We start from the raw sequence: 22919 nt of genomic DNA, 5'->3' as shown, positions 1-22919 counted from the left end.
TTGTGATCCCAGCTCCTCTACAGTGAGAGATTCCTGGTGATCCCAGCTCCCATAGTGAGAGTCTCCTGGTGATCACAGCTCCGCTACAGTGAGAATCTCCTGGTGATCCCAGCTCCCATAGTGAGAATCTCCTGGTGATCCCAGCTCCCATAGTGTGAGTTTCCTGGTGATCCCAGCTCCCATAGTGAGAGTTTCCTGGTGATCCCAACTCCCACAGTGAGAGTCTCCTGGTGATCCCAGCTCCCCTACAGTGAGAGTCTCCTGGTGTTTCCATCTCCCCTACAGTGAGAGTCTCCTGGTGATCCCAGCTCCCCATCAGTGAGAATCTCCTGGTGATCCCAGCTCCCATAGTGAGAGTTTTGTGGTGATCCCAGCTCCCATAGTGAGAGTCTCCTGGTGATTCCAGCTCCCCTACAGTGAGAATATCCTGGTGATCCCAGCTCCCCTACAGTGAGAGACTCCTGGTGATCCCTACTTCCATTGTGAGAGTCCCCTGGTGATCCCAGCTCCCCTGCAGTAAGAGTCCCCTGGTGATCCCAACTCCCCTACAGTGAGATTCTCCTGGTGATCGCAGCTCCCATAGTGAGAGTCTCCTGGTGATCCCAGCTCCCCTACAGTAAGACTCTCCTGGTGATCCCAGCTCCCCTACAGTGAGAGTCTCCTGGTGGTCCCATGTCCCCATCAGTGAGAATCTCCTGGTGATCCCAGCTCCCATAGTGAGAGTTTCCTGGTGATCCCAGCTCCCATAGTGAGAGTCTCCTGGTGATCCCAGCTACCCTACTGTGAGAATCTCCTGGTAATCCCAGCTCCCCTACAGTGAGAGTCTCCTGGTGATCCCAGCTTCCATAGTGAGAGTCTCCTGGTGATCCCAGCTCCCCTGCAGTGAGAGTCTCCTGGTGATCCCAACTACACTACAGTGAGATTCTCCTGGTGATCCCAGCTCCCATAGTGAGAGTCTCCTGGTGATCCCAGCTCCTCTACAGTGAGAGATTCCGGGTGATCCCAGCTCCCATAGTGTGAGTCTCCTAGTGATCCCAGTTCCTCTGCAGTGAGAGATTCCTGGTGATCCCGCTGCCATAGTAAGAGTCTCCTTGTGATCCCAGCTCCTCCACAGTGAGAGATTCCAGGTGATCCCAGCTCCCCTAGAGTGAGAATCTCCTGGTGATCCCAGTTCCCCTACAGTGAGAGTGTCCTGGTGATCCCAGCTCCCCTTCAGTGAGAGTCTCCTGGTGTTCCCATCTCCCCTACAGTGAGAGTCTCCTGGTGATCCCAGCTCTCCATCAGTGAGAATCTCCTGGTGATCCCAGCTCCCATAGTGAGAGTTTTGTGGTGATCCCAGCTCCCATAGTGAGAGTCTCCTGGTGATTCACGCTCCCCTGCAGTGAGAATCTCCTGGTGATCCCAGCTCCCCTACAGTGAGAGTCTCCTGGTGATCCCTACTTCCATAGTGAGAGTCTCCTGGTGATCCCAGCTCCCCTGCAGTAAGAGTCCCCTGGTGATCCCAACTCCCCTACAGTGAGATTCTCCTGGTGATCGCAGCTCCCATAGTGAGAGTCTCCTGGTGATCCCAGCTCCCCTACAGTAAGGGTCTCCTGGTGATCCCAGCTCCCCTACAGTGAGAGTCTCCTGGTGGTCCCAGCTCCCCATCAGTGAGAATCTCCTGGTGATCCCAGCTCCCATAGTGAGAGTTTCCTGGTGATCCCAGCTCCCATAGTGAGAGTTTCCTGGTGATCCCAGCTCCCACAGTGAGAGTCTCCTGGTGATCCCAGCTACTCTACTGTGAGAATCTCCTGGTAATCCCAGCTCCCCTACAGTGAGATTCTCCTGGTGATCCCAGCTCCCCTACAGTGAGATTCTCCTGGTGATCCCAACTCCCCTACAGTGAGATTCTCCTGGTGATCCCAGCTCCCATAGTGAGAGTCTCCTGGTTATCCCAGCTCCTCTACAGTGAGAGATTCCTGGTGATCCCAGCTCCCATAGTGAGAGTCTCCTGGTGATCCCAGCTTCCATAGTGAGAGTCTCCTGGTGATCCCAGCTCCCCTGCAGTGAGAGTCTCCTGGTGATCCCAACTCCCCTACAGTGAGATTCTCCTGGTGATCCCAGCTCCCATAGTGAGAGTCTCCTGGTTATCCCAGCTCCTCTACAGTGAGAGATTCCTGGTGATCCCAGCTCCCATAGTGTGAGTCTCCTAGTGATCCCAGTTCCTCTGCAGTGAGAGATTCCTGGTGATCCCGCTCCCATAGTAAGAGTCTCCTTGTGATCCCAGCTCCTCTACAGTGAGAGATTCCAGGTGATCCCAGCTCCCCTAGAGTGAGAATCTCCTGGTGATCCCAGTTCCCCTACAGTGAGAGTGTCCTGGTGATCCCAGCTCCCCTACAGTGAGAGTCTCCTGGTGATCCCAGCTCCCATAGCGAGAGTCTCCTGGTGATCCCAGCTCCCATAGTGAGAGTCTCCTGGTGATCCCAGCTCCCATAGTGACAGATTCCTGGTGATCCCAGCTCCCATAGTGAAAGTCTCCTAGTGATCCCAGCTCCTCTACAGTGAGAGATTCCTGGTGATCCCAGCTCCCATAGTGTGAGTCTCCTAGTGATCCCAGTTCCTCTGCAGTGAGAGATTCCTGGTGATCCCGCTCCCATAGTAAGAGTCTCCTTGTGATCCCAGCTCCTCTACAGTGAGAGATTCCAGGTGATCCCAGCTCCCCTAGAGTGAGAACCTCCTGGTGATCCCAGCTCCTCTACAGTGAGAGATTCCTGGTGATCCCAGCTCCCCTACAGTGTGATTCTCCTGGTGATCCCAGCTCCCATAGTGAGAGTCTCCTTGTGATCCCAGCTCCCATAGTGAGAGTTTCCTGGTGATCCCAGCTCCCATAGTGAGAGTCTCCTGGTGATCCCAAGTCCCCTACAGTGAGATTCCCTTGGTGATCCAAGCTCCCATGTAGTGAGAGTGTCCCGGTGATCCCAGCTCCCATAAAGTGAGATTTTCCTGGTGATCCCAGCGCCCATACAGTGAGATTCTCCTGGTGATCCCAGCTCCCATAGTGAGAGTTTCCTGATGATCCCAGCTCCCATCGTGAGAGTCTCCTGGTAATCCCAGCTCCCCTTCAGTGACAGTCTCCCGATGATCCCAGCTCCCATAATGAGAGTCTCCTGTTGATCCCAGCTACCATATTGAGAGTCTCCTGGTGATCCCAGCTCCCATACAGTGAGAGATTCCTGGTGATCCCAGCTCCCATAGTGAGAGATTCCTGGTGATCCCAGCTCCTCTACAGTGAGAGATTCCTGGTGATCCCGGCTCCCCTACAGTGAGAATCTCCTGGTGATCCCAGCTCCCCTTCAGTGAGAGTCTCCTGGTGATCCCAGCTCCCATTGTGAGAGTCTCCTGGTGATCCCAGCTGCCCTGCAGTGAGAATGTCCTGGGGATCCCAGCTCCCCTACAGTGAGATTCTCCTGGAGATCCCAGCTCCAATAGTGAGAGATTCCTGGTGATCCCAGCTCCCATAGTGAGAGTCTCCTGGTGATCCCAGCTCTGCTACAGTGAGAGTCTCCTGGTGATCCCAGCTCCCACAGTGAGAGTCTCCTGGTGATCCCAGCTCCCCTACAGTGAGAATCTTCTGGTGATCCCAGCTCCCATAGTGAGAATTTCCTGGTGATCCCAGCTCCCATAGTGAGAGTTTCCTGGTTATCCCAGCTCCCCTACAGTGAGAATCTACTGGTGATCCCAGCTCCCATAGTGAGCGTCTCCTGGTGATCCCAGCTCCCCTACAGTGAGAGTCTCCTGGTGATCCCAGCTCCCCTACAGTGAGATTCTCCTGGTGATCCCAGCTCCCATAGTGAGAGTCTCCTGGTGATCCCAGCTCCCATAGTGAGAGTTTCCTGGTGATCCCAGCTCCCATAGTGAGAGTCTCTTGGTGATCCCAGCTCCCCTACAGTGAGAGTCTCCTGGTGATCCAAGCTCCCCTACAGTGAGAGTCTCCCGGTGATCCCAGCTCCCATAGTGAGAGTCTCTTGGTGATCCCAGCTCCCCTACAGTGAGAGTCTCCTGGTGATCCCAGCTCCCATAGTGAGAGTCTCCTGGTGATCCCAGCTCCCATAGTAAGAGTCTCCTGGTGATCCCAGCTCCCATACAGTGAGAGATTCCTGGTAATCCCAGCTCCCATAGTGAGAGATTCCTGATGATCCCAGCTCCCATATTGAGAGTCTCCTGGTGATCCCAGCTCCTCTACAGTGAGAGATTCCTTGTGATCCCAGCTCCCCTACAGTGAGACTCTCCTGGTCATCCCAGCTCCCATAGTGAGAATCTCCTGGTGATCCCAGCTCCCATAGTGAGAGTTTCCTGGTGATCCCAGCTCCCATACTGAGAGTTTCCTGGTGATCCCAACTCCCATACAGTGAGAGGTTCCCGGTGATCCCAGCTCCCCTACAGTGAGAGTCTCCTGGTTATCCCAGCTCCCACACAGTGAGAGTCTCCTGGTGATCCCAGCTCCCCTACAGTGAGAGTCTCCTGGTGATCCCTACTTCCATAGTGAGAGTCTCCTGGTGATCCCAGCTCCCCTGCAGTACGAGTCCCCTGGTGATTTCAACTCCCCTACAGTGAGATTCTCCTGGTGATCGCAGCTCCCATAGTGAGAGTCTCCTGGTGATCCCAGCTCCCCTACAGTAAGGGTCTCCTGGTGATCCCAGCTCCCCTACAGTGAGAGTCTCCTGGTGGTCCCAGCTCCCCATCAGTGAGAATCTCCTGGTGATCCCAGCTCCCATAGTGAGAGTTTCCTGGTGATCCCAGCTCCCATAGTGAGAGTTTCCTGGTGATCCCAGCTCCCACAGTGAGAGTCTCCTGGTGATCCCAGCTACTCTACTGTGAGAATCTCCTGGTAATCCCAGCTCCCCTACAGTGAGATTCTCCTGGTGATCCCAGCTCCCCTGCAGTGAGATTCTCCTGGTGATCCCAACTCCCCTACAGTGAGATTCTCCTGGTGATCCCAGCTCCCATAGTGAGAGTCTCCTGGTTATCCCAGCTCCTCTACAGTGAGAGATTCCTGGTGATCCCAGCTCCCATAGTGAGAGTCTCCTGGTGATCCCAGCTTCCATAGTGAGAGTCTCCTGGTGATCCCAGCTCCCCTGCAGTGAGAGTCTCCTGGTGATGCCAACTCCCCTACAGTGAGATTCTCCTGGTGATCCCAGCTCCCATAGTGAGAGTCTCCTGGTTATCCCAGCTCCTCTACAGTGAGAGATTCCTGGTGATCCCAGCTCCCATAGTGTGAGTCTCCTAGTGATCCCAGTTCCTCTGCAGTGAGAGATTCCTGGTGATCCCGCTCCCATAGTAAGAGTCTCCTTGTGATCCCAGCTCCTCTACAGTGAGAGATTCCAGGTGATCCCAGCTCCCCTAGAGTGAGAATCTCCTGGTGATCCCAGTTCCCCTACAGTGAGAGTGTCCTGGTGATCCCAGCTCCCCTACAGTGAGAGTCTCCTGGTGATCCCAGTTCCCATAGCGAGAGTCTCCTGGTGATGCCAGCTCCCATAGTGAGAGTCTCCTGGTGATCCCAGCTCCCATAGTGACAGATTCCTGGTGATCCCAGCTCCCATAGTGAAAGTCTCCTAGTGATCCCAGCTCCTCTACAGTGAGAGATTCCTGGTGATCCCAGCTCCCATAGTGTGAGTCTCCTAGTGATCCCAGTTCCTCTGCAGTGAGAGATTCCTGGTGATCCCGCTCCCATAGTAAGAGTCTCCTTGTGATCCCAGCTCCTCTACAGTGAGAGATTCCAGGTGATCCCAGCTCCCCTAGAGTGAGAACCTCCTGGTGATCCCAGCTCCTCTACAGTGAGAGATTCCTGGTGATCCCAGCTCCCCTACAGTGTGATTCTCCTGGTGATCCCAGCTCCCATAGTGAGAGTCTCCTGGTGATCCCAGCTCCCATAGTGAGAGTTTCCTGGTGATCCCAGCTCCCATAGTGAGAGTCTCCTGGTGATCCCAAGTCCCCTACAGTGAGATTCCCTTGGTGATCCAAGCTCCCATGTAGTGAGAGTGTCCCGGTGATCCCAGCTCCCATAAAGTGAGATTTTCCTGGTGATCCCAGCGCCCATACAGTGAGATTCTCCTGGTGATCCCAGCTCCCATAGTGAGAGTTTCCTGATGATCCCTGCTCCCATCGTGAGAGTCTCCTGGTAATCCCAGCTCCCCTTCAGTGACAGTCTCCCGATGATCCCAGCTCCCATAATGAGAGTCTCCTGTTGATCCCAGCTACCATATTGAGAGTCTCCTGGTGATCCCAGCTCCCATACAGTGAGAGATTCCTGGTGATCCCAGCTCCCATAGTGAGAGATTCCTGGTGATCCCAGCTCCCATAGTGAGAGATTCCTGGTGATCCCAGCTCCTCTACAGTGAGAGATTCCTGGTGATCCCGGCTCCCCTACAGTGAGAATCTCCTGGTGATCCCAGCTCCCCTTCAGTGAGAGTCTCCTGGTGATCCCAGCTCCCATTGTGAGAGTCTCCTGGTGATCCCAGCTGCCCTGCAGTGAGAATGTCCTGGGGATCCCAGCTCCCCTACAGTGAGATTCTCCTGGAGATCCCAGCTCCAATAGTGAGAGATTCCTGGTGATCCCAGCTCCCATAGTGAGAGTCTCCTGGTGATCCCAGCTCTGCTACAGTGAGAGTCTCCTGGTGATCCCAGCTCCCACAGTGAGAGTCTCCTGGTGATCCCAGCTCCCCTACAGTGAGAATCTTCTGGTGATCCCAGCTCCCATAGTGAGAATTTCCTGGTGATCCCAGCTCCCATAGTGAGAGTTTCCTGGTGATCCCAGCTCCCATACAGTGAGAGATTCCTGGTAATCCCAGCTCCCATAGTGAGAGATTCCTGATGATCCCAGCTCCCATATTGAGAGTCTCCTGGTGATCCCAGCTCCTCTACAGTGAGAGATTCCTTGTGATCCCAGCTCCCCTACAGTGAGACTCTCCTGGTCATCCCAGCTCCCATAGTGAGAATCTCCTGGTGATCCCAGCTCCCATAGTGAGAGTTTCCTGGTGATCCCAGCTCCCATACTGAGAGTTTCCTGGTGATCCCAACTCCCATACAGTGAGAGGTTCCCGGTGATCCCAGCTCCCCTACAGTGAGAGTCTCCTGGTTATCCCAGCTCCCACACAGTGAGAGTCTCCTGGTGATCCCAGCTCCCCTACAGTGAGAGATTCCTGGTGATCCCAGCTCCCCTACAGTGAGAGTCTCCTGGTGATCCCAGCTCCCATAGTGAGAGATTCCTGGTGATCCCAGCTCACATAGTGAGAGTTTCCTGGTGATCCCAGCTCCCATAGTGAGAGATTCCTGGTGATCCCAGCTCCCATAGTGAGAGTCCGCTGGTGCTCCCAGCTCCCATTGTGAGAGATTCCTGGTGATCCCAGCTGCCCTACAGTGAGAGCTTCCTAGTGAATGCAGTTCCTATGCAGTGAGAATCCTGGTGATCCCAGCTCCCATACAGTGAGAGTCTCCTGGTGATCCCAACTCCCATACAGTGAGAGTCTCCTGGTGATCCCAGCTCCCATACAGTGAGAGTCTCCTGATGGTCCTAGCTCCCATACAGTGAGAATCCTGGTGATCCCAGCTCCCATACAGTGAGAATCCTGGTGATCCCAACTCCCATACAGTGAGAGTCTCCTGGTGATCCCAACTCCCATACAGTGAGAATCCTGGTGATCCCAGCTCCCATACAGTGAGAGTCTCCTGATGGTCCTAGCTCCCATAGTGAGAGATTCCTGGTGATCCCAGCTCCCTCCCTGTGTGGCGTATCACAGTCCCAGCCCAACATCTATTCACTGCATTGGTTTGCATCGTGGCTCTCGGTTTAGTCTGTGAGTCACACTACCCCGTACCGCCCTGGCCTCCAGCCTGGGTACCAGCAGCAAAATAGATGAACGAGGATGTTTTAAGATGTGACTGGGGCCTGTGGATGAGGCTGACTTTGCTCTTTGTTCAATTAGATTTTTGAACTCCACATCACAGTCGATGAGAACACAGAAACCATTTGTAAAGGGATATTGCAAATCATTGTGACTCCAGTCAATCACCGGCCTCCGATTTTCAGGTGAGTACAATGTCTGTCACACTCCCTATTTCACCTCGACTGGTTAGTGTATCAGTAAAATGCAGTCTCCATGCTGGAACTCTCCAGTTGCAACACAGTGAGTAAGGTGGGGCAGTGTAGCTGGGCTGTGGACGGTGTTGCGGATTTTTGGAGTGTTCTAGAGTTGCTGGATTTACATACAAAGCACCAATGCAGCTCCCAGCATCGTTCTGAAGAGGAGATTTAGCAGAAAGAATGGATGTGGCTGGGGACAGCTTAACAGGCCCTTTCAGTGGGCACTGCTGTACAGCCAGACCAGGTGCCCCTCCAGGAAGCAGTGTATACCCTCCTCCGTGGTCGTCTTATTTCTGCTGTATTTGGGGCACTTGCTTGTACTCATGTGTGCCCTCTGTCCCTGTGTGTGATCCCTCTGTCCTTGTTTTCAAATCCCTCCATGGCCTCGCCCCTCCCTATCTCTGTAACCTCCTCCAGCCCTACAACCTTTTGAGTACTCTACACTCCTCCAATTCTGGCCTCTTGAGCATCCCTGATTGTAATCGCTCCACCATTGGCGGCCGTGTCTTCAGCTACCTAGGCCCTAAGTTCTGGGATTCCCTCCCTAAACCTCGCTGCCTCTCTACCTCTCTTTCCTCCTTTATGACGCTCCTTAAAACCGACCTCTTCTGTCCTAATCTCTCCTTATGTGGCTCGGTGTCAAATTCTGTTTGATAACGCTCCTGTGAAGCGCCTTGGGACGTTTTACTACGTTAAAGGTGCTATATGAATACAAGTTGTTGTTGTGTGTGTCCCTGTGTACCTGTTTGAACAATGTCACTGACTGTCTAGGTTTGCTTTTGAACGGCCGCCCTGGGGAGGAAGCATAACCTGCAGGAAGAGTCAGCACCTTCCGCAGAGGAGGGGAGTAAAGTGGAGATGTAACAGACGGGACCAAATGCCAGTGATGGTTCCTCTGATGTGAAGTTAATGAAATCCCTTGCTTGGTATTGCTGCACTAGTAAACCCTCGCCAGGGCCCTTAAAGGAGCGGTTCAGTGACCCTGGCTGACATCTCATTGCCATGGCAACCCAGTGTACACACTCTCCCTCCTCTTTCATGTGGCCATTCCCCATTTTAATAATGTCACTAAAAAGGCTAATTAATGACAACCTCAGAACTGAGCTAACTTCCTTGACTTGGATGAAGGGGAGAGGACTGGGCCTGTAATGGTTCCCGTACACTGAGTGTGGGCTCTCGGGAACATACAAGCCGAGGTGGTTGCCGCAGCACAGAGTGATGCTGATGATTAAATCCATCGCCTGGGATTTTATCTCCCAGTTTCCCCTCCCTCCCGTCCCTCAGTGATTCTACAGAGACCAGCAGCCTCCTGGTACCTCATCTAAGTGGCCCATCTGCGTGTTTGAGCATAGGCACAGAGGGCTATTTGACACAGTGAGGCGGCACAGCCGAGCCTGGTCCTGGTCCCGGTCCTGGTCCTGTTCCCGGTCCTGGTCCTGTTCCCGGTCCTGGTCCCGGTCCCGGCCCGGGTCATGGTCCCGGTCCCGGTCCTGGTCCTGGTCCCGGTCCTGGTCCTGGTCCCGGTCCTTGTCCTGGTCCCGGTCCTTGTCCTGGTCCCGGTCCCAGTCCTGGTCCTGGTCCCAGTCCTGGTCCTGGTCCCGGTCACAGTCCTGGTCCTGGTCCTGGTCCTGGTCCCGGTCCTGGTCCTGGTCCCGGTCCTGGTCCCGGTCCCAGTCCCGGTCCTGGTCCTGGTCCTGATCCTGGTCCCGGTCCTGGTCCCGGTCCTGTTCCCGGTCCTGGTCCTGGTCCTGATCCTGGTCCCGGTCCTGGTCCCGGTCCTGGTTCTGGTCCCGGTCCTGGTCCCGGCCCTGGTCCCGGTCCTGGTCCTGTTTCCGGTCCTGGTCCTGGTTCCGGTCCTGGTCCCGTTCCCGGTCCTGTTCCCGGCCCTGGTCCTGGTCCCGGTCCTGGTCCTGGTCCCGGTCCTGGTCCTGGTCCCACCATCCACGCTTTCCTTTCACTGTGTGACATCTGGAGAACCAATCATGGCTGGTTTCCTCGCCCCCCCCCCAACCCCTCTATAGCCCTGAGGTGCTGAGGCCTAATCGCAGCGCTCCTGCTCCCACCCCGGGTGGCATCAGTTTTATGGGGATGGGCCAAGGAGTGATAATGGGAGATTCCTGGTCTGTGTGGTTCAAGACCCGCTCAGCCGTTGGAGAGCTGCTGTAATGGGCAGCGGATCTCACGGAGGGTGCAGATCGGCTGTTGGTCAGATTGCCAGCTTTGAACAGACTGTGACCGCGGGATTTTTGGCCTCATAATTCCCGTTGTCAAGGGAGCCAGATATCAACAGGCCTGCAATTAATCAACGTTATCATTGACGTTCTTACAATGGTGAACACACACATGAAAGGGAATGTGGGTATCCAGCAACCATAGCAACAAAATTCCTGCAGCTCTGTTTTGCTGCAGCTTTAAGCTGCGTTGCCAGTTTGGAGTTAGTGCGTAGTTGGCAGGATGACAGTCTTCTGTGGTGTGGGGTGTCGGGGTGAGGGGTTTGTGGTGGGTGGGGGTGGTGGGGTGGGTGGGGGGAGTGTGGGGATGGGGTGTGAGGGGGTGTGGGGGGTTGGGGGTGGGGGTGGGGGTGTGGGGGGTGTGGGGGTGTGGGGGGTGTGGGGGGGTGGGGGGGTGGGGGTGTGGGGAGTGGGGGGTGGGGGGGTGAGGGGTTTGTGATGGGTGGGGGTGGTGGTGTGGGGGGAGTGTGGGGGGTGGGGTGGGGATGGGGTGTGAGGGGGTGTGGGGGGGTGGGGGTGGGGGTGGGGTGGGGTGGGGGGTGTGAGGGGGTGTGGGGTGGGGGTGGGGTGGGGGGTGAGGGGGGTGGGTGGGGGGGTGGGGGGTGTGGGGGGGTAGGGTGTGGGGGGGCTGGGGTGTGGGGGTGTGGGGGGTGGGGGGGGTGGGTTTGTTGTGGGTGGGGGTGGTGGGGTGGGTGGGGGGGTGGGGGGAGTGTGGGGGGTGGGGTGGGGATGGGGTGTGGGGGGTTGGGGGTGGGGTGGGGTGGGGGGGTGGGGGGTGGTGGGGTGGGTGGGGGGGTGGGGGGAGTGTGGGGGGTGGGGTGGGGATGGGGTGTGGGGGGTTGGGGGTCGGGGTGGGGTGGGGATGGGGTGTGAGGGGGGAGTGTGGGGGGTGGGGGGTGTGGGGGTGTGGGGGGTGTGGGGGGGTGGGGGGGGTGTTGATCTCCGGATGAAGAGGGTTGGTGAGACAGACGGAGAGGGGAAGAGACAAGAACAAAAAGGTTACACTGAGGCAAATAAAGAGTCGTCCACCAGCCACTCTCCCTCCTCATCCCTGGTACTGCCCCCGAACCACTCCTTTCCCAGCTTTTGTTTGTTGCCCTGCTACTTGCGGGTAGATGGAGGAGGCTGGTACACCTGGTCAGCTATTGAGTTTTGTAAGAGTTCCACACAGCCAGCCATCAGTTCTCTGAGTGTGCTGCATTTAGTTGCTACCTGAGATATAGTTTGGATCGGTGAAAGCGAGACCACACTAGGCCTTAATATTAACGTGTTTGAGGGGAGTTGGAATGTTAGAGCGATGTTGGTCATGTGGCTCCAATCCCAATTGGGTTGTGAAACATCTGATTGAACACCACAGCCAAGGTCGTGTCTCCGACTGCCCTATGAATCAGAAGTGCGAGGATGCTTAATCCTTGGGTCATCTCCATGACAACCGCTGTCCATATTAGCGGACAGGACTGTAATGTTCCTCAGCTCTGAATCTGGGCCCTGCTAACTGAATTCTCCCCCGCAGGTCAGTTCCAAAGACCATCAGCATCCCAGAGAATCAAGGGCCCGAGTATTATGTGACGATGGTCACTGCTGCAGGAAACAGAGTGCACTATCACCTGGCAACTTTCAACCCTTCCTTCCAGGTCGGTGAGGGTAAGTCACCACACTGTGCGAGCGGGGGAGAGAGGCAGTGGGAGCTGGTGAGTGTGCGTGTAGTGTACTTGGGTGGAACAGGTGACTTTGCACCTTTGATTCCCAAAGCTGTCCAGCACTGGGCTTTTCCTCATGTGGTGTCTGGCTCTGTTGTAGACTCATTGATAGAGATTGAGTACAGTGACTAGTCAACAACTCCATTATCACTGTATCATGTGACTACCAGGATGGTAGAGGGTGAACGAGATGGATATTGGTCTTTGTTCATCGAGCGATTCTTATGTTGGTTTTGTCTGATTTTATGCATTTATTCCATTCGTATTTTTCTGAGACGAACACTTGGAACTCCTATCGGGGCACCATTTTGCACAGACACATCTTCCCTGATTGAGTGGATCTAGACTTGGGGTAGGATACTGGCGAATGCCATTTGCTCACACTCTCCTATTTCAAAACCTGGAGCAGTAATCAGGGCCAAAGGGCCACTGCCCATATCTCCAGATAATATACAAACACTTTGGGGAACCCTTCACCGCGGTCCATGGGTCTAACCCCAGCCCAGACTGATGGGGTGGACATCTCCGACTACTGGCTGTAACGGTCCAATGAGAGATGTGTTGGGATAGTTTCAACCCACTTCCCAATGGGTACAGCACAAAACTGCCCCTCATTCAAAACTAGCTAGCAATTGCACTCAGAGAGGCCAGGATGACTGGTGGGGGAAATGGAGCAATAAGTGACTTTCCTCTGAGGTTAGAATTGAGGGACATTGTTGAAGCAGTGTAGAGAGAGCTTTACTCTGTATCTAACCCGTGCTGTACCTGCCCTGGGAGTGTTTGATGGGACAGTGTGGAGGGAGCTTTACTCTGTATCTAATCCGTGCTGTACCTGCCCTGGGAGTGTTTGATGGGGCAGTGTAGAGGGAGCATTACTCTGTATCTAATCCATGCTGTACCTGCCCTGGGAGTGTTTGATGGGACAGTGTAGAGGGAGCGTTACTCTGTACCTAACCCGTGCTGTACCTGCCCTGGGAGTGTTTGATGGGGCAGTGTAGAGGGAGCTTTACTCTGTAAAGCTTGGGCTCCTGGTCTGGGGGTCAGCATAGGTTCATGGTCTGGGGGTTAGGCTGCGCACCTGGTCTATGGTCCAGCCGTGGTTCAGTGGTCGCACTCTTGCCTCTGAGGCAGAATGTTATGGGTTCATAATCCCATTCCAGAGACTTGGGTGCAAAATTTAGGCTGACTCTTCTCAGTACTGCACTGTCAGAGGTGCTGCCTTTCAGATGAGATCTTAACCCAAGGCCCCACCTGCTACCTCAGGTGGACATACAATATCCTACTGAACTACTTTGAACACGAGCAGCGGAGTTCTCCCTGGTGTCCTAGCCAATATTTATCGTTCAACCAACAGCACTAAAAATAGATGATCTGTTCATTTATTTCTTTGCTGTTTGTGGGAGCTTGCTGTGCAAAATTTCCTACAATTACAAAATGACTACATTTCAAAAAGTACTTCATTTGCTGTAAAGCACTTTGGGACGTCCTGAGGTCATGAAAGGCGCTATAGAAATCCAATTTTGTCTTTTTGGGCTTAGCTTATTTTATAAAGTTAGAACATAGCGTGCACATTATTCCTCATAATCACTGGGCAACAAGTGATGACAAAGATTCAGAATTAATTCATTGGCATTTGGAACAGTATGGGCTAATAACTGAAAGTCAGCATGCATTTGTTAAAGGCAAATCGTGTTTGACTAAATTGATTGAGTCCTTTGATGAAGTAATGGAGAGGGTTGATGAGGGTAATGCGGTTGATGTTGTGTATATGGACTTTCAAAAGCCGTTTTCAAAATACAACGTAATGCACTTGTGAGCAAAATTAAAGCCCATTGGATTAAAGGGCAAGTGGTAGTGTGGATACATAATTGGCTAAGGGACAGAAATCAGAGAGTAGTGGTGAACGCTTTTTTTTCAGACTGGAGGGAAGTATACAGTGGTGTTCCCCAGGGTACGGTGTTTGGACCACTGCTCTTTTTGATATATATTAATAACCTGGACTTGGGTATACAGGGCATAATTTCAAAGTTTGCAGATGAAACGAAATTCGGAAATGTATAAACAATGAGGAGGATAGAAGCAGACTTCAGGAGGACATAGACAGACTGGTGAAATGCGCAGACACATGGCCGATGAAATTAACGCAGAGAAGTGTGAAATGATACAGAAACAGAAAATGCTGGAAATACTCAGCAGGTCAGGCAGCACCTGTAGAGAGAGAAACAGAGTTAATGTTTCAGGTCGATGACCTTTCATCAGAACTGGAAAAAGTTAGAGATGTAACAGATTTTAAGCAAGTGCAGGGCAGGGAAAGGGGGGAGGGGAGGAAAGAACAAAAGGGAAGGTCTGTGATAGGGTGGCAGGCAGGCGAGATTAAATGACAAAAGGTATGATTGTACAAAGCAAAAGGAGATGGTAATGGGACAAGTAAAGAAACACAAGATGGGTCTAGAAGAGGTGTAAATGGGTAGAACAGAATCTGCACGTGCTGTCTGAAAAAATGGGAGCAGAGGTTATGATCTGAACTTGTTGAACTCGATGTTGAGTCCAGAAGGCTAAGAGGCCAAGGACGGTGAGGTCCGAGTGGGAATGGAGCGGTGAATTAAAATGACAGGCGACCGGAAGCTCGGGGTTACCCTTACGGACTGAACGAAGGTGTTCCGCAAAGCGGTCACCCAATCTGCGTTTGGTATCCCCAATGTAGACGAGACCGCATCGTGAGCAGCGAATACAGTATACTAGATTGCGAGAAGTACAAGTAAATCGCTGTTTCACCAGGTCACTTTAATTCTCCACTCCAATCCCACTCTGACCTTCTGTCCTCGGCTTAAGGGGAGATTTAATTGAGGTGTTCAAAATCATGAACGGTTTTGATGGAGTAAATAAGGAGAAACTGTTTCCGGGCAGAAGGGTCAGTAACCAGAGGGCACAGATTTAAGGCGATTGGCAAAAGAACCAGAGGCGACATGAGGAAACATTTTTTTACACAGTGAATTTTGATCAGGAATGCACTGCCTGAAAAGGCGATGGAAGCAGATTCAATAGTAACTTTCAAAACAGAATTGGATAAATTCTTGAAGGGAAAAAATACAGGGCTATGGGGAAAGAGCAGCGGAGTGGGACTAATTGGATAGCTCTATCAAAGAGCCAGCACAGGCATGATGGGGCGAATGGCCTCCTTCTGTGCTGTATCATTCTATGATTCTTATTAATTTCCTGTAAATGGCTGCTGCAACTAATCTCAGTGTGGTATGTGGTGACATACAGCTGATGGCAATGGTTGGAGCAATACAATTTTAGTGTTCTCTAAAATCAATTTCCAAATAAAAATAATCCAGTATTTAGAATGTGACATAATGTTCTGCTGAACCAGTAAACACATTCTCGTCATTTATAAAAATGGTTTTTTTTTGGGTTCTTGCTGTTCCCATTATCTTCCAGCAGATGGCACCAGTAGACAGTGTAAGAATTGATTCAAATTCAAATTCAAATTCAAATCGCTTTATTGGCATGATAAGGTACATCTTATGTTGCCAAAGCATCATAATACATTTATGGTTGAACACATAAACGCAGTTCTATTCATACAGTGTATAAACAGGTATATCCCTGAGTGTATAAATATACATTCGCATTGTTTGTATATATTCTTGTCTTAGTTTACTGGTTGTCCCTCTGTTCATGGCAAGCTGTAACATAGTGTGCCGCCAGTGTTACACAGCTTCTCTCCTCCCCCAGTAGGTATGGGAGTTTTTGGTTGTCATTCAGATTTCTGAATTCATGGCATATTTGTGAGAATTTTTGGTAGAAATTCTCCCTGATGCCCTGATATTTTCCACAGGCTGTGAGGAAGTGCATCTCTGTCTCCACTACTCCCTGACTGCAGTGAGAGCATATCCTGTCTTCTCTTGGCAGCCTGGTCTGCCTGTGTCTGCCTTTTTCGATCGCTAGGCTATGTTCGCCAAGTCTGTACCTTGTCAAGGTTCTTCTCAGTTTGTTATCCTTTACCATGGTCAGGTAATCAGCTATGTTGCATTGTCTGTTTAGGGCCAAGTAGCAATTGAGTTTGCTTTGGGTTTTTGTTGTTTCTGCCCAATATGTCAGATATTTTTCCTTTTGCTTAGCGACGATTGTGTTGGGTCGAATTCTTTGTGTTACCCTGTCACTGTCCTGGGGCTGGTTGTTGTTAGTATTGTTAGTAGTTACTTCACTGAGTCCCAGGACTAGTTGACTGAGGGTATTCTTCTTTATGGTCAGCTCTTGGCATTTCAGGGCGTCGTAGTGATAGCATTGGGGGTTGCTCATTTGTAGGTGATTCCAAAATTTGGTGGCTCTTTTTTGGATAGAGATTATTAATGGATATTGGCCTAGTTCCGCCCTGCATGCATTGTTTACTGTTTTCCTTTGAGTCCGGAGGATACATTTACAGAATTCTGCATGTAGGATCTCAATTGGGTGTTTGTCCCATTTTGCAAATTCTTGTTGTGTTAGCGGTCCCCATACCTCACTGCCATAGAGTGCAATTGGTTCAATTACTGATTTGAAAATTTTGAGCCAAATGCTAATTGGGATTTCTATTTGGATTGATTTTTTGATGGCATAGAAAGCCCTTCTTGCTTTCTCTTTCAGTTCATTCACAGCACAGCACAGCAGCACCATCTGGTGGCGAGAGGCCAGAATTGCAGTAACAGAACCACCCTAAAGTCGGATTGAGGGCCGGAGGGGAGGGTTAGCACCTGAACAGCAAGGAACTTTATTTGTACAGGTCAAGCCTGCCTCTGTAATCCAAGTGACAGATCTTTGTGATTGGTAATTTCAGTTGCTGAGATCACAAGGACAGACCATTCAACACAAATTTATGTTCGGTGTTCTGAGAATCAGTGGATGCTGCCCATTCAGCCCATCCTGCCTGTGCTATCTCTCTGGAAGAGCTATCCAGTTAATCCTACTCTGCTACCCTTTCCCCATAGCCCTGCAAATTATTTCACTATTTATCCAATTCACTTTTGAAAGTTACTATTGAATCTGCTTCCACCACCCTTTCAGGCAGTGAATTCCAGATCATTACAACTCGCTGTGTAAATAATAAATTCTCCTCATCTCCCCTCTGGCTCTTTTGCCAGTTACCTTAAATCTGTGTCCTCTGGTTACTGACCCTCCTGCCAGTGGAAACAGTTTCTCCCTGTCTGCTCTATCAAAACCCCTCATCATTTTGAACTCCTCTATTAAATCTCCCCTTAACCTTCAGTACTCTAAGGAGAACAATCCCAGCTTTCAATTAAAAATAAAGATTTTTGGCCATAATTTGCTGTAGCAGGGCATCTATCAGCATTGGCCATTAGCTAGACTTGCCCTTGCACATTTAGATTTTTAAATTTTTGCGGAGCAAGTTGCTGAAAGTACGAGTTGATAACAGCGCAGCGAGGGAAATGGCATCCGGGACCTGAGTGAATAGGGCAAGCAACTGGGTATCTCCTTAACCAATCAGATTGAAGGATTGTGAAATGACCAGTGCAAGGACTGAGAAGGAAGTGTAATTAGAGTGGGTGAATTCAATGTCAAGTCAGGTACAGAATGAGAAAAAGAGAGGGAAAGAAAGATTGGATTAAGAGAGAAAAAAAAGAGACAAAAGAAAAAGTTAAATAAAATTTGACATTTAAAAAATCTCCAACAACAATTAAAACCTGAAGGAATGAGACTCCACAGTTGTAGAAGTTCATTTTCAGTGCCGGGGAAGTTGATTGGCAGTAATTAACAATTACCACGTAATTAAAAGGGTAATTAGACTGAAATAGACAAGAATGAACTTTCTGTGGCGAGTTTAGTTCCTATCTACCGCGCAAATACGGCCATTTAATGCATGTCAGTGGTGAGCCAGAGAGCGAGATGCCCTTTTCGTGAAGCTAACAGCAGAACAGCGCAGCTCGGACTGCAACTTCTGGATTTCTGCATTTAAACTCGCATCTGCCCCTTGCCTGAAGTTGCTGTGCCATTTACGCATAAATAATGTCAAGCGCCATTAGCTTCACCGTTATTTAACAACAAATTCTGGCCCTTTATTACTTTCAATGTTTTAAGCCATTAATGAGAGTTTTGCTCTGTCTGTGCTGAGGTTATTTGCGTGTCTCTGAAGGGGACTGATGTTTGTGAAGGGCCAGAGGGGAATATTTAGGAGGCATCTTGATGCTGAACTCCCAACACTGTGGCTGCAGTCTGTCCCTCAATCAGCCCGGCCTGGGCGGGTGCACTTAACTAGAGATTGAACTGTGGCTAAACCCTCCTGGGCAGGGCTATAGCGACAGAGCTTCAGTAAGAACTACAAATCCACCACGGGACAGAAGGGGAAGGAAAAAACTTTAATAACCACAAATAATTGAGAAAAAGGAGAGAAGAATGGCCAAATAAACATTTCATCTCAAGGAAGTGCTGCAAATCGACCTTGAGAGGTAGAAGAAAAAAATATTTACTCGTGTAAATAACTGGAAATAAGAGGTTTCGGGGAGAGAAGAATAAAGTGACTTGCATCTTAAGCAAATTTTGCAAAGCAGGTAAATGGTAATGTTAATCTTTGCACCTCTCAGTAGCAGTTATTTTACCACGTGTCAGTCTTGTGATATATTGATCCGTAAACGTGCTGTAATACAGCGACTGATGGTCCTTGTCACCTTTAAGCTGCACCAGCTGCACCAATGACACTGCTGATCACAAGGGTAAGTACAGAGGGAGCGGGGAGCTATTAAGTTTTCTAATGCGTCCAATCATACCCTCATCACAGCATCTAGCATGTATATTATATAACACCAGTATGTTACATAGAGTATAACATGCCTGTATACTGTCGGTGTACTATCTGGAGACTTTATATACTAATGGCAAGTTTCAAAGCAGGGTATCTTCCAGCTTTTTCCACGGTTGTGAGTAGGACGTTGCTGGGTGAGAGTTGGGAATAGGGCGTGTTGCTTTTCTTATTCCACTCCCTGCTGTCCTGTAGTGATGGCAGTAGCATCCTGTTCAATCTTTAACCTTCTCTTTCTCTTGTCGTTACACAGAAACCGGGATCATCAAAACCTCACACAATCTCGACCTGGATCAGAAACCCCAGCTTGCTGTCAACCTGTTGGTGATTGTAGCTTTTGATGACAGCTACCTCTACAGTTCGTCGGCTAATGTGACAGTGTATGTGATGGATGTGAATGATAACGGCCCTCAGTGCACTCCCCCCATCTTTGTGTAAGTGTCAGGAACCATACAATCCCTACTGGGTCTTTTATTCGTGAGTTTTTATTTTGTCAATCGCTTACAGGGCAGGAAGACAGTGGGCGCCCAACCTCTGGCTCCCTACCTCTGGCTCCCAACCTCTGGCTCCCTACCTCTGGCTCTCAACCTCTGGCTTCCAACCTCTGGCTTCCAACCTCTGGCTTCCAACCTCTGGCTTCCAACCTCTGGCTCCCAACATCTGGCTCCCTACCTCTGGCTCCCTACCTCTGGCTCCCTACCTCTGGCTCCCTACCTCTGGCTCCCAACCTCTGGCTCTCAACCTCTGGCTTCCAACCTCTGGCTTCCAACCTCTGGCTTTCAACCTCTGGCTCCCTACCTTTGGCTCTCAACCTCTGGCTCCCTACCTCTGGTGCCCAACCTCTGGCTCCCTTCCTCTGGCTCCCAACCTCTGGCTCCCTACCTCTGGCTCTCAATCTCTGACTTCCAACATCTGGCTTCCAACCTCTGGCTTCCAACCTCTGGCTTCCAACCTCCGGCTTTCAACCTCTGGCTCCCTACCTTTGGCTCTCAACCTCTGGCTCCCTACCTCTGGCGCCCAACCTCTGGCTCCCTACCTCTGGCTCCCAACCTCTGGCTCCCTACCTCTGGCTCTCAACCTCTGGCTTTCAACCTCTGGCTCTCAACCTCTGGCTTCCAACCTCTGGCTCCCAACCTCTGGCTCCCTACCTCTGGCTCTCATCCTCTGGCTCCCTACCTCTGGCTCCCTACCTCTGGCTCCCAACCTCTGGCTCCCTACCTCTGGCTCTCATCCTCTGGCTTCCAACCTCTGGCTTCCAACCTCTGGCTTCCAACCTCTGGCTTTCAACCTCTGGCTCCCTACCTTTGGCTCTCAACCTTTGGCTCCCTACCTCTGGCGCCCAACCTCTGGCTCCCTACCTCTGGCTCCCAACCTCTGGCTCCCAACCTCTGGCTCCCAACCTCTGGCTCTCAACCTCTGACTCTCAACCTCTGGCTCTCAACCTCTGGCTTCCAACCTCTGGCTTTCAACCTCTGGCTCCCTACCTCTGGCTCTCAACCTCTGGCTCCCTACCTCTGGCTCTCAACCTCTGACTCCCTACCTCTGGCTTCCAACCTCTGGCTCCCTACCTCTGGCTCCCAACCTCTGGCTCCCTACCTCTGGCTTCCAACCTCTGGCTCCCTACCTCTGGCTCCCAACCTCTGGCTCCCTACCTCTGGCTCTCAACCTCTGGTTCCCAATGTCTGGAGTGCTCTCACAGACTGTCTTGACGATAACAATATGTCACGAGGCCGTCACTTTCCGGGATCGGCCGTACTTCAGCCAGTGGAGTGGGCTGCCATTGTTATAAACTTACAGCATGATATGAATTATTTTCAAATAAAATGACACAAACTATCCAACATCAAATGATGATAGCTCGGGTGTTGCTTTCTTTGCTCAGCTCAGTTCAGATTCAGCAAAATCTAACTTGTCAGCTGTGGCTCAGTGGTAGCACATCCTGCCTCTGAGTCAGAAGGTTGTGGTGTCAAGCCCCACTCCAGAGACTTGAGCACATAATCTAGACTGACACTCCAGTGCAGAACTGAGGGACATAAAAGATCCCGCGGCACTATTTCGAAGAAGAGCAGAGGAGTTCTCCCCGGTGTCCTGGCCAATATTTATCCCTCAACCAACATCACTAAATGGGAAAATTTGCTCATTATCTCATTGCTGTTTGTGGGACAGTACAACAGTGACTACACTTCAAAGGTACTTCATTGGCTGTAAAGCGCTTTGGGACGTCCTGAGGTTGTGACAGGCACTATAGAAATGCAAATTCTTTGTTAATCCATTGTCAACCCTTCATCTTCTGAATGAGTTACCATCTCCAAGTATGAGTTAACTGCATTGACAGATTCATCAGAACCTAGTTGCCAAATTAAATTAAGAAATGAGTCTTTGATGACAACAATAGGCTGGCAAGCCAAAAATGCCTATTTGCATTACAGAGGTAACCGAGGACATAGAGGCAGGGTTGGATCAGAGTCATGGAATTTTGTTTGTAACATTTTGGAGAATCTTTGATTGGGGAATGAAGAGGGGATTGAGCGGAGTGGAAAATACATGGTCCGTGGAAGGAGCGGGGTTGGTGGGCTGAATGGTCTTTTCTCGTTCAATACTTACTGGAATTTATGTCAAGCATTTGGCTGCTGAAAGTGGTTTTGGACACCTGCTAAATGTGAGAATTTTTTGAATTGAGAAAACAAGTTGAAGGTTTAAGGCTCAGCAGTGTGGAAACCAGGAGTGGGTGAGAAGACAAGGCAGCAACAAATAAAATCAGGAGTGGGTGAGAAGACAAGGCAGTAACAAATAAAACCAGGAGTGGGTGAGAAGACAAGGCAGTAAAAAATAAAACCAGGAGTGGGTGAGAAGACAAGGCAATAACAAATAAAACCAGGAGTGGGTGAGAAGACAAGGCAGTAACAAATAATACCAGGACTGGGTGAGAAGACAAGGCAGTAACAAATAAAACCAGGAGTAGGTGAGAAGACAAGGCAGTAACAATTAAAACCAGGAGTGGGTGAGAAGACAAGGCAGTAACAAATAAATCCAGGAGTGGGTGAGAAGACAAGGCAGTAACAAATAATACCAGGACTGGGTGAGAAGACAAGGCAGTAACAAATAAAACCAGGAGTAGGTGAGAAGACAAGGCAGTAACAATTAAAACCTGGAGTGGGTGAGAAGACAAGGCAGTAACAAATAAGACCAGGAGTGGGTGAGAAGACAAGGCAGTAACAAATAAAACCAGGAGTGGGTGAGAAGACAAGGCAATAAAAAACAAAACCAGGAGTGGGTGAGAAGACAAGGCAGTAACAAATGAAACCAGGAGTGGGTGAGAAGACAAGGCAATAAAAAACAAAACCAGGAGTGGGTGAGAAGACCAGGCAATAACAAATAAAAGCAGGAGTGGGTGAGAAGACAAGGCAATAACAATTAAACCAGGCGTGGATGAGAAGACAAGGCAGTAACAAATAAAACCAGGAGTGGGTGAGTAGACAAGGAATTAACAAATAAAACCAGGAGTGGGTGAGAAGACAAGGCAGTAACAAATAAACTAGGAGTGGGTGAGAAGACAAGGCAGTAACAAATAAAACCAGGAGTGGGTGAGAAGACAAGGCAGTAACAAATAAAACCAGGAGTGGGTGAGAAGACAAGGCAGTAACAAACAAAACCAGGAGTGTGTGAGAAGACACGGCATTAACAAATAAAACCAGGAGTGGGTGAGAAGACAAAGCAGCAAAAAATAAAACCAGGAGTGCGTGAGAAGACAAGGCAGTAACATATAAAAGCAGGAGTGGGTGAGAAGACAAGGCAGTAACAAATAAAACCAGGAGTGGGTGAGAAGACAAGGCAGTAACAAATAAAACCAGGAGTGGGTGAGAAGACAAGGCAGTAACAAATAAAACCAGGAGTGCGTGAGAAGACAAGGCAGTAACATATAAAACCAGGAGTGGGTGAGAAGACAAGGCAGTAACAAATAAAACCAGGAGTGGGTGAGAAGGCAAGGCAGTAACAAATAAAACCAGGAGTAGGTGAGAAGGCAAGGCAGTAACAAATAAAACCAGGAGTGGGTGAGAAGACAAGGCAGTAAC

The 22919-nt window shown here is 50.6% G+C and overlaps 1 protein-coding gene across 1 annotated transcript in view; it reads left to right on the top strand.

Moving 5' to 3' along the window:
* LOC147110883 (cadherin-related family member 4-like) overlaps window positions 1-22919 on the top strand; it is a 331517-nt gene that overhangs the window by 149404 nt on the left and 159194 nt on the right. The window contains exons 6-8 of the mRNA XM_085999974.1: window positions 7962-8065; window positions 11864-11994; window positions 19100-19280. Coding sequence (XP_085856100.1) covers window positions 7962-8065; window positions 11864-11994; window positions 19100-19280 — 416 coding nt within the window. The remainder of the gene's footprint in view (window positions 1-7961; window positions 8066-11863; window positions 11995-19099; window positions 19281-22919) is intronic.

This window comes from Somniosus microcephalus, chromosome 11, assembly GCF_052327205.1.
Source record: "Somniosus microcephalus isolate GS21.2 chromosome 11, FLI_Smic_1.0, whole genome shotgun sequence".
NCBI classification, from domain to species: Eukaryota; Metazoa; Chordata; class Chondrichthyes; order Squaliformes; family Somniosidae; genus Somniosus; species Somniosus microcephalus.
This window is presented reverse-complemented; position numbering and strand designations above follow the sequence as displayed.